Source organism: Myotis myotis, unplaced genomic scaffold (assembly GCF_014108235.1).
Source record: "Myotis myotis isolate mMyoMyo1 unplaced genomic scaffold, mMyoMyo1.p scaffold_m19_p_32, whole genome shotgun sequence".
In the NCBI taxonomy this organism is placed as follows: domain Eukaryota; kingdom Metazoa; phylum Chordata; class Mammalia; order Chiroptera; family Vespertilionidae; genus Myotis; species Myotis myotis.
The window spans coordinates 210,181-221,594 of record NW_023416338.1 but is presented as its reverse complement, the minus strand read 5'-3'; the positions used below and the strand labels follow the sequence as shown (position 1 = coordinate 221,594).

The window sequence follows — 11,414 nt, the reverse complement described above, 5'->3', positions numbered from 1 at the left end:
AGAATCACTGATCGGCTGCCTCCTGCACGCCCCCCACTGGGGATCAAGCCCACACCCAGGTGTGTGCCCTGACCTGGAGTCGAACCGTGACCTCCTGGTTCATAGGTTGACGCTCAACCACTGAGCCCCGCCGGCCGGCCGGGCGAGGGCACTCATCTTGACACCTACATTCTGGAAAACATGGATTTGAATCTGGGTTCGATCTCTTACCCGTGATGATGATCATAAAACTGCTACTCACTCTCAAATCCCAAGGTGATACAATCTAAAATATCTGCTATTGTAGGGGTTTCAGGGATAAAACTTCTGGAACATACCAAGAGTTTAATAAACAATAGCTAACAATATTTTGTGGTAAAGCTACAAGTTAAACAAAATACATCTTCCTACACCATTAGATTTGAAAATTGGAAGGACTATCTACTGAGAAAAATCTCAGAGGCTTGCTGTTAAGCACACACAAACACCAACACTCAGAACTCAAACAAAAGCCACACACAAGATGCAGGAGGATTTTTATGGTGCACCATCATTTGGATGACTTTCAAAAACATGCAGAAATAAGCCATGTCTTGGAATGTGATATATACAAGTAGTAAAAAATGTTTAAATATGTGAGAATGATAAACATCGAATTCAGGAGTAATAACCTCAGCAGGGTGGGGGTGGAAGAGACTAACTAGGACAGTGGTCGGCAAACTCATTAGTCAACAGAGCCAAACATCAACAGTACGATTGAAATTTCTTTTGAGAGCCAAATTTTTTAAACTTAAACTATATACGTAGGTACGTTGTTATTAACTTAATTAGGGTCCTCCTGAGGCTTAGGAAGAGCCACACTCAAGGGACCAAAGAGCCGCATGTGGCTCGCGAGCCGCAGTTTGCCGACCACGGGACTAAGACAAGCTATGGAGGTCTTCAAACCATGGGTCACATAGGTCTAAAAGCTGAAAGTTCCAAAGCAAACACTATAGTCAATGTTCAGATTTGACCAAAGCAGGGGTGGGGTGGGGTGACTCCTGAGTGAATTATGCCTTATTTATCATGTCTCCAGCGCAACCGCCCCCCATGTCAGCTCCTGAGGGCAGGGGCCTGAGTCTACTTGCCTACTGCCAAAGCTCATGAACAGTGCTGGCACGTAGGAAGTGTGGATTTATTGCATGAATTAGTATTTTTTTCTGTATGACTAAATTATTTGAAATAGAGGATAAGATTTGATTGAGGAGCCCTCGGGAGATTGGTACCCATTGGGCTCTGGGACCAGTGATGTTCATGGCCTCAGCTGACTTTGTCAATTTCACTGGGTGTGCCAGTGGGCTTGTGGTCACCCAAGAAACTGTCCACACCTTTTTTTATTGATTGATTTTAGAGGAAGGGGGAGAGAGAGACATGGGTTTGTTGCTCCACTTATGCCTTCATTGGTTGATCCTGACCGGGGACGGAACGTGCAACCTTGGTGGTTTGGAAAGACACTCTAACCAATGGAATTACCTGGCCAGAGCTTGTCCACCTTTTCAAAAGTTCACAAGACATGGGGTGAGCAACATGAAATTTGCTTTTAAAATTTTCTACAGAAACATACAGAGGAAGCTGAAGTGTGAGATCTCAAACACTGATCAATGGGCTCACAAAGCTGTATCCTATTCATCTATTTTAGGCTCATTTGACGTTCTTAGGAGAATTTAAAAGAAGCAGGGTTTCTTTTGTGGGGGGGGAGGGCAGTGCTGGAGGGATGAACAGATGGGGAGCGCAGACAACTTTCAGGATAGTGAAAATACCATAATGATGGATACATGTCATCATCCATTTGTCCATAGAATGTACAACACAGAATGTGCCGTTGTTCACATGATGTGTCAATGTAGGTTCATTAGTGTTAACAAAAGCACCACTCCAGTGGAGGTGTTGACAGTGAGGGAGGCTGTGTAGGTGTGGGGGCAGGAGGTACATGGGAAATCTTTGTACCTTCCACTCAATTTTGCTATGAACCTAAAATTGGTCTAAAAAAAGTCTTTAAGCCCCAACCAACGTGGCTCAGTTGGTTGGACATTGGCCCATGCACCAGGAAGTTGCCAGGTTAATTCCTGGTCAATGGCACGTGCCCAGGTTGCAGGCTCAATCCCAAGTTGGGGTGTGCTGATGGATGCTGCACTCTTGCATCGATGTTTCTCTTTCTAAAAGTCAATAAACTATTCTTAAAAAAAAAAAAGGTCTTTAAAAGTAAGGGAGGTGGGGCACCTTTTAAAAGCTTAGCTTGCTTGCCCTCCCAAACGTCTGTCCCAAGGGATAAGGGGTCTGTTTCATTCACCTGGAAGAAGGCCTGGCACCAGTAAGTGATCAGTAAGTACTCGAAAAAGCTCATCTTTTCCAGGGAGGACTGGCTGAAGCTGACCAGGAGGCTCTGAGGCCCCAATCCAACACCCTTCACACTAGCACCCAAGTTTCCTCCCATCAAGTCGCACTCTGAGCTGGGAGAGCCAACAGGACCCCACCACTCCTAAGGAAAGGCACCAGATAAAAGTAACTGCCCACTTTATTAGCCAGCAGCCACCTGCAGGGCTCCCTAGGGCCCACCCATCAGAACAAATGGGTTACCTGCCCCCCTGCCCCTGGAACCCTGGGGCGGGTGGGGAAGAGGAGATACCAGGAACAGGGAGATAGCCTCACAGAGGCTTCATAAATACAAAGGGGTCCACTGGCCAGGGATACAAAGGGCTGGGCAGCAGGAGCTCGGGAGGGTGGCCTGTCCAGGGCGGTCCATGTCATGTTGTCTCCTGTGTCTGTGGGGACCCCTGTTCGGCATCCAGACGGCATAAGGGGCTGTCGTACACCATCTGCAGGTTCACCTTGTGGCCTACCAGCTCACGGATATTGTTGATGTTGTACTTGATCATCGTTGGGCTTGAGGGAAAGAGGGGACATGCTTTAACACTAGGTCAGGTCCTGTTCTCCTCTGAGCAGAACCTCTCTGAGGGCACTCACCTTCCTCAGAATAGAAGCCCAAGTCCTCTCATAGCCCATAAGGCCCTGCACAATCTGCCCTATCACCCACTTCTCTACCCCTCACTTTCTCACTCCAACCACACAGGCCTCCAAACACAGCAGGCACACTCCAGCCTCATGGCCTCTGCACTGGCAATTCCCTCTGCCTGGAACTCCCCTCCCCAGATATCCTCCCAGGTCATCCACCACCAGTCTGCTAGAAGCCACCTCCTCTGTGAGCCCTTCCTGCTAGGCTTTCTCTCTAGCAGTTACTGTACTCAGGCCCACTCTAGGCATTATTTATTAAATGTACTTATTTGTCATTCTTCTCACTCCACTAGGACCTCAACTTCACAGAAGCAGGGGTGTGTGCTATTTATTTACAGAACAGAACAGAGCCCACAGCAGGTGCTCACTAAAGTTTGTCAATGAGTCGAAACCGGTTTGGCTCAGTGGATAGAGCATCGGCCTGCGGACTGAGGGGTCCCAGGTTCGATTCTGGTCAAGGGCATGTACCTGGGTTGTGGGCATATCCCCAGTAGGAGATGTGCAGGAGGCAGCTGATCGATGTTTCTCTCTCATCGATGTTTCTAACTCTCTATCTCTCTCCCTTCCTCTCTGTAAAAAATCAATAAAATATATTTAAAAAAATAAATAAAAAAAATAAAGTTTGTCAATGAACGAATGAATGGTGCTGAAGATCTACAGGACTCCATGCCTGGCAAGTCCCCTAAACAAAGCAGCCAAACGCGTGCTAAGTGGTTTGGGCACTCACCGCTCCAAGGAGAGGCCCCAGGCAATGACGGACACATTCTCGGGGAGCCCCATGGGCAGCAGCATTTCGGGGCGGAAGAGCCCAGAGTTCCCGACCTCCACCCACTTCTTCAAGCCTGTGAGGGCAGGAGAAGGAGGGGCAACTCATGTGGGTGATGTTGGGCCTGGCAGTGAGCTTGGGAGGCAGGATGTGGGCTTGGCAGTGAGGGGACCGGGGCTAAGAGGGGGAAGCCTCAGACCTCCCTCCCTCCCTCCGTCCCTCCGTCCCTCCCTCCCTCCCTCCCTCCCCCTCCCTCCCTCCGTCCCTCCGTCCCTCCCTCCCTCCCTCCCTCCCTCCCACAGCACCAGGTCCCACTCTGACCTTGGTGGTAGCTGAACACCTCCATGCTGGGTTCGGTGTAGGGGTTGTAGGCTGGCTTAAAGCGCAACTGGGTGATACCTGGTTGGAAGACAAGGCTGGTGACCCAGACATCCTCCTGTGCCCCCCCCCCCCCCCCCGCCCTGGTCTGCCCGCTCACCCAGTTTGGTGAAAAACTCCCGAAGGACGCCCATGAGGTGGCCCAAGGTGAGGCCATGGTCAGCCACAACACCCTCGATCTGGTGGAACTCGGCCAGGTGAGTGGCATCCAGGGTCTCATTCCGGAACACACGGTCGATGGAGAAGTACTTGGCTGGTGTGAAGGGTTTCTGGAGATGACAGGCAGGCCAAGTCACGCGTCAGAAGGTCAGCCAGACAGTCCCCTCTCTGTCCCCACACTACCCAGGCCGAGCTGCACCTTCTGGGCCAGGCGGTAGAGGGCACGGGCACTGGCTGCCGTGGTGTGTGTACGCAGCAGATTTTTCCGGGCCTCGTCCAGCTTCCAATTGTACTTGTACCTTCAGGAGGAAATCCGAAGTCCATGGTGATGCTCTCAGGCTCCCAACTTCCTTTCCCCCAACACCCCAAAGTCCCGGTCCTGCCTCACCCCTGTGAGCCGTAGCCACCGTGGGAGTGGACCCGCTTGACCCGATGGACGTAGTCCGTAGGGAGCTGAAGAGCCTCGGCTGGATCTGGGAAGGACAGAGCATCGTCTGGTCAGTCAAGAAGCATTTCTCAAACAGCCACTGTACACAGGACAGACAGTGGCAGTTGCAGCTTCTGCCCTCACCTGTCATCGCAGCCAGAGGGCATCTGGGAACACCCGAGCCAGTCACATCCCTCTCTGCCCAGAAACTTCCATAGCTCCCATCTCAATGGGAGAAAAAGTCAGGGCCCATTCACCTTTCAGGAAGAAGGTGTCATGCTGGTCTCGTGCTGGGTGCTGCTGGGGCTGGAAGAGTGCATCAAAGTTCCAGAAGGAGCTCTCGATGAAGTTGTCGGTCGGCATCTCGGTGAACCTAGTGGGAGATGTGGCCTGACTACCTTGCCCTGAGGTGGCTGGCCCGGCCCTACTTCTGGCCCCTTGCTCACCCCATCTCCAGGAAGATCTGCCGGAACTGGGTGCGAACTTTCAGCAGGGGGTGCAAGTGGCCACTGTCTGGGAGGATGCCATGAGCTGAGAAATTGTAGGACTTGAAGGGCCGGTCCCGCCAGGAGCCACTGTGGGTGGGGATGCAGGGTACATGGGCCTGGTGCGGACTGCCCACCCCTATATCCCGCTGACCCCTGACCCTGGGGCTGCCCCTACCTGGAGATCATCTCTGGGCTCAGCTCTGCTTCCTGCTTGGAGATGCTGGTGCTGAAGGCACTGCCTTTGCTTACCCAGTAGGTCTTCAGGGTTCTATGGCCAGAGGAGGGAAGGGGATATGAAACCACTGTCAAGTTCTCTAAGAGGCTTCCATTGATCTCCCATACGATGCTGACCCAACACCACCCAAGTCACTCTGCTTTATTTTCTTCCTGATATTTACTGTCATCTAAAAATCCTTTTATTTGGCCCCGACCTACGTCCTGAGTTCATTCACTTATTCATTCAACAAACACTTATTGGGACCACACTGTGTGCCAGAGCCCAAGGCACTAAGCATACAGCTGGGAGTGATGATAATAGGTGAAGTTTAGGTTAATAACGTTATCCTATGCCAGCTCTGTTCCATTGAAGTCACCTCACAATCTTGTGAAAAGGGGCCATTTTACAGATAAAAATAACTTGAGTCCTAGAAAGATCAGGTGACCCGGCCAAGGTCAGAGTTAAAAAGGCAGAGCCAGGACTTGCACCGGGCAGTCCACCTCCATTCAGTGTCTGCTCAAAGGGGATGCAGTCCTGGGAGAGCAGAGAACCCAGCTGTCCAGGTCCCAGCATTCCATTAACTTCAGGCAGGGTTTAGGACTGTGAAAGAAATATGCAGGGAAAAAGAGACAGACTAGGTGAGTGGCTTTTGTGGAAATCGCGGGGAGAAAAGGTGGCCCCTATAAGGTGACACATGAACAGAGGCTGGATGCTGGAACGTGCCTTGAAGATCATTCTTGGCAGAGGCATAGCATGTGCCATAGCCCTGAACCTGGTGGCATGAACCTGGCCTGTGTGCTGCACAACCACAGTGTGGAGAGGGCCTGGGCGGGACTTACAGAACCTCGGTCCAGTGTGTCCAGAACAGCTCTCCCTTCCCTTCTCCCACTCCAGGCCACACAGGTGACATGGGTCTGAGACTGATGGTAGCAGCCACTCACACTTCAGTCAGCAGCTTCCTCTTCTTGAGTTCACTCCTTTCTTTCTCGCCCAGCTTCTCAGCCTGTCCGCCCCGGACAAGCTGGAGCCGCCGTTGCACCTCATCCTCCACGCTGTCCACCTGCCACGATGATGGGACGATGGTTATGGAGGGCTGTGAGGGCCAGAGGCCGACCTGCCTGCCCATTGGGACTCACCACTCGGAACACCCGGGGCCCATCAGCAGCACTCTTGTCCACACGGATCCACTTGTTGGACATGGCCTTGCTGAAGCCCACCTTGCCACTGGGCAGTCGCTGAGGGAGTAAGGCTAGAGTGAGGGGGACACAAGGGCCACCTTCACCCCATCACCTCCCGAGGCCCTCCCACCCGCTCCCTGGACCCTACCATGAGCTCACTCTGGGCCAGGCCCTCTGGAGGGACACTATGAAACACCCGGGCCTCATGGCTGCCCTCCCGGTCAATCTCCTGGCCCTCGGCAGTCAGCTCCCAGTGCTTGGTGGAGCGTAGCTCAGCCTCGATGATCTGCAGGAGAAAGGAGGCACAGGCAGGGACAAGGTTCAGACTGGGCACCCCCTTGCCGCAGCACTGAAGCCAAGATCAAAGCACATCCCCTAAAGCCGGCTTCACATCTCAGTTGCACCACTTCCCAGCCAAGTGATTTACTCTTGCTGAGCCTCAGTTTCCCTCCTATGACACAGGGACAACAAGAATACGGTTCATACCTCCGGGGGTGAGGTAAAGGACTAAGGGTGTTACCCGGCAGAGGACAAATTCTGTCACTTTTGAAGCTGGCAAGAAAAATATATTTTATTGATTTTTTACAGAGAGAAAGGGAGAGAGATAGAGAGCTAGAAACATCGATGAGAGAGAAACATCGATCAGCCGCCTTCTGCACATCTCCCACTGGGGATGTGCCCGCAACCAAGGCACACGCCCCTGACCGGAATCGAACCCGGGACCTCTCAGTCCGCAGGCCGATGCTCTATCCACTGAGCCAAACCGGTTTCGGCAACTTGGGAAGATTTTAAAGAACTCACATAAACTGATTTGCCTCCACATTTGCATCTCAACGACTAAAGTGTCAAGTTCCCCCTTTATTCTAATTCCCAGCTCTGCTCTTCACTTGCTGTGACCTTGGGAAAGGTGCTCAACCTCCCGGAACAAGTTTTCTTAGCCATGAGAGCAAGGTGTGGTGGGCTCTAACCTCAGAGGATTGTCAATTTCACACCAGTCACGACACTATCACCCCACACGCCATACATAGCTTCAATCCCTTCTCGGAACTGACAACCTTGGCCTCTGCAGCCTGAGCACTGTGGACGAAAGGGGCCACAGGCTAACCTGACAAGCGCAGGGGAGGCCTGCATGGCAGTCTTGCAAACTCAGAGACCTAAAATAACCAGGAGAGGTGGTGTGAAAATTAAATATGTAACTATAAACAGATTATAGTGGGTAGTCAGGTCCTAAACCAGTATTTTCCCTGACAAAGATCAACTTAGATTTTTACTGAGCCCATTTGTCTTTTTGCCTCTAAGATAACATATCAGTGAAATGTCTGGGTAACTTCCCTTTTTTCCGGACCCCTCAGGGCACAACAAATGGCACCAGGACATTCCTTCATTGTTACTGTTATCAAGTTAATCTCCAACTGTTAATTATGTTAAACTATCCCGTATCCGTCTCTGTCAGTGGTTCTCAATCCTCGACCCTTTAATACAGTTCCTCATGTTGTGGTGACCCCCAATTTCATTGTTACAAATTGAACATAATTAAAGCATAGTGATTAATCACAAAAACAATATATAATTATATATGTGTTTTCCGATGGTCTTAGGCGACCCCTGTGAAAGGGTCGTTCGACCCCCAAAGGGGTCACGGCCCACAGGTTGAGAACCGCTGATCTATGTAAAGGAAGCATATGTCCATCGTTTCACTTTTTCTCCTATAATCTATCACCAATGGATTTCGTGTAACCCACCTACGTCCCTTTCCTGTGACTGTTAACACGCCATTCTCCGGAGCATTATCTCAGTTCGTTGAGGTTCTGCTTCCCGGCATATGTCAACAGTTTGGCTCAAATAAACTCACAGAAATTCTCTACAGGTTGCAATGTTTGTTTGTTTTTTACGTTAACACCACCTACTTTCAAATACAGATTTGCCTGTCTCTCCTAGTGACACTGCTCAAGTCACTGTTCAGTACTCAGGAGTGGTCACATCTGCAAAGTGGGGATAATAACGCACCATCACCCTGTGACTATGGCAAGGACTGAACGGCAAATAAGGCTGAGACCAGAGTGGGGCACAGAACCTAAGTTTGATGTATGAACAGCCCAGACCTCTCTTTATGTCCTCCCCTCCGGGATCCAGCCTCCTGGGTGGCCCACGGGCCCCTCAGCATCCTCCTCCTGTGGCTCCATTTCCCTTCACTTATCCGAATCGCAAGACACCTCTTCATTCCAGCTGCCTCCCCAGCCAGACACCAGGCCCTCTCGTTTGGGGATGTGCCAGCCTTTGCCCCCATCCCCTCATCCTGCCCCTGCCGGTCCTTCCCAGGAGTGATGCGGGCCACACACACTTCGGACTCGCTCCAGCTTCTGCTATGGCTCCCCAGTACCCTGTGAGGGCCCTACAGGACCTTGCAAATTCTGGCTCTGCGGCCTCTCTCACCTCCCTCTCCCCCCTCTGATCCCCTAAGTGCCACGGCTTTCCTCCTCAAGGCAGACCCAGCTTCCTCTGGGTGCTCTCCCCGACCCCCAGCTGGGTCAGCTGCTGGCCCTGCGTTCCCTGCGCCTCAGCGCACTCTGGTCCGAGAGCACCCCCCCCCCCTTAGATCGCAGTCCCCGTCTTCTCCGCCGCAGTAACCCCCGCCCCAAGGCTGCTTATCCCCTAGAGGACGGTTCCCGCACGAGGACGGCGGTGCGCCCGGCCTTGTTCGTTCCGGACTCCCGCCCGCGCCCCCGGAGCCGCACGCTTGGGTTCCCCCTAACGGGGTCCGAGGGCGTCGGCCTGGAGGCACCAGCTCCCCCGGGGAAGGGCGCTCCCGGTGCCCCCGCGAGGCCCGCTCACCTCGCCCAGCGCCTGCAGGCTCTTCACGGCGCCCACCACGGCCTGGTGCTCCACGCCCAACTCGGCCGCCAGCTCCGCGCTGTCCAGGCCGCCATCGGCCGCGTCCAGCCGCCGCAGCAGCGCTTCGGCCACCGGGCCATCCGCCATGCTTCCTCCCCGCGCGCAGCGTAAAGCGTGTCCCGGCTCCAGGGCCGGAAACACCGGAAGCACCGGAACCGGAAGCGGAACCGGCGCCGGAGCGCGCCGCCATCTTGAAGGCGGCTGGTCGTGCTGCGGGGCTCAGGGCGTTGCCATCTTGAGTGTGTCAATTGAACCTCAAAGCGTGGGAAGGACTCAGTCTTTTTTTTCTTTCTTTCTTTCTTTTTTTCCTCAGTCTGTACCTCCGCTCTGGCTGGACTTGTGGCGTCTGCTGACTGGAGCGGTCAAACCGGTTGGCCTGAAGGACAGTCCCAGCGTTGGTTTAGGTTTCGTCCCTCCCCACCTGCAGCGGGCGGGCTGCGGGCGGCGTGACCTTGGGCTTCCTCCTCCTCTCGGCCTCGGAGCCCTGATCCTTCCGGGACTCTCTGCCCCCCTAGAACTGTGGGCGGGGGGCTCCAGAGCTAATCATTCTGCTGATATCAACTACTTTTATTTTTTTAAATATATATCTACTTTTTATTGATTCCAGAGAGGAAGGGAGAGGGAGAGAGAGATAGAAACATCAATGAGGAGAGAGAATCATTGATTGGCTGCCCCCTGCACGCCCCCTACTGGGGATGGAGCCCACAACCCGGTGTGTGCCCTTGATGGGAATTGAACCTGAGACCCTTCAAGTCCACAGGCTGATGATGCTCTATCCACTGAGCCAAACCAGCTAGGGCTACTTTTAAATTTTCAAAGGGAGGTGGGGTAGGGGCCATCCCCATTTAAAGAGGGGAGAAGGACCCACCTAATAACAGTTATAGTCCAGGTTATAGTTATAGCCGCTACCTGGACACCCACCCGTGTGCCCAGCCCAGTGTTAAGTGCTTCAGGTGTGTTATTTCATTTTCCCCAAAACTTTCTGATGTAGATAGTGATATAATCCCCATTTCGCAGATGTGAAAACTGAGGCCCAGAGGGTACTGTGATTTGCGCATGGTTCTATGAGGAGCTGGTAGGGATGGAATCAGAAACTGCAGTTACCCCAGATCCCATCCAACCCCCTACTCCATGCTCTGAGGAGACCGATGTCAGGGCAATCGTGCACCGTCTGAGTCAGTGCTGGCCTACAGATATGTAATGTGAGGCACAAATGTAATTTAACATTTTCTAGTAGCAACGCTAAAAACAAAATGGGTGAAATTAATTTAAAGAACTAACCAAATCTGATCTGTCCATTCGTCAAAGAAACACTTTATAACATTTATTTTATTTATTTTTTAATCCTCACCTGAGGATATTTTTCCATTGATTTTTAGAGAGAGTGGGAAAGACAGTGAGGGGGGAAAAAAAGAAAGTGAGAAATATTGATGTGAGAGAAACATATCGATTGGTTGCCTCCTACAGGAGTCGGACCAGGGCCCTGGTCAGGGAGGAGCCTGCAACTGAGGTCCATGCCCTTGACTGGAATCAAACCTGGACCCTTCAGTCGCAGGCTGACCCTACCCACTGAGCCGAACCAGCTAGGGCCATGGTCGGCAAACTGCGGCTCGCGAGCCACATGTGGCTCTTTGGCCCCGTGAGTGTAGCTCTTCCACAAAATACCACATGCGGGCGCGCACGTACAGTGCGATTGAAACTTCGTGGCCCATGCGCAGAAGTCGGTATTTTGTGGAAGAGCCACACCCAAGGGGCCAAAGAGCCGCATGTGGCTCACGAGCCACGATTTGCAGAGCCGCAGTTTTGCCGACCACTGAGCTAGGGCAACACTTTATAACATTTCTAGTGAAATGTTTTACATTCTTTTTTCCATACTCAG

At 52.4% G+C, this 11,414-nt stretch overlaps 1 protein-coding gene across 2 annotated transcripts; it reads right to left on the bottom strand.

The window, feature by feature from the left end:
- Nucleotides 1–2,515: 2,515 nt before the first annotated feature.
- FARSA (phenylalanyl-tRNA synthetase subunit alpha) lies at nt 2,516–9,673 on the bottom strand. 2 transcript variants are annotated; one of them, XM_036302632.1, is made up of 13 exons: nt 9,476–9,673; nt 6,792–6,929; nt 6,602–6,700; nt 6,407–6,525; nt 5,424–5,516; nt 5,207–5,335; nt 5,018–5,133; nt 4,722–4,806; nt 4,533–4,632; nt 4,275–4,443; nt 4,118–4,195; nt 3,758–3,872; nt 2,516–2,901 (listed from the first exon to the last, which is right to left on the bottom strand). In XM_036302632.1, the coding sequence occupies exons 1-13, from the start codon at nt 9,620–9,622 to the stop codon at nt 2,763–2,765; spliced, it is 1,527 nt and encodes a 508-aa protein (XP_036158525.1). In that variant the 5' UTR covers nt 9,623–9,673; the 3' UTR covers nt 2,516–2,762. The 2 variants fall into 2 exon arrangements, with proteins under 2 accessions (XP_036158525.1, XP_036158526.1); XM_036302633.1 differs by lacking the exon at nt 3,758–3,872 and having other exon boundaries at nt 2,758–2,901.
- Between the last annotated feature and the right edge of the window lie 1,741 nt (nt 9,674–11,414).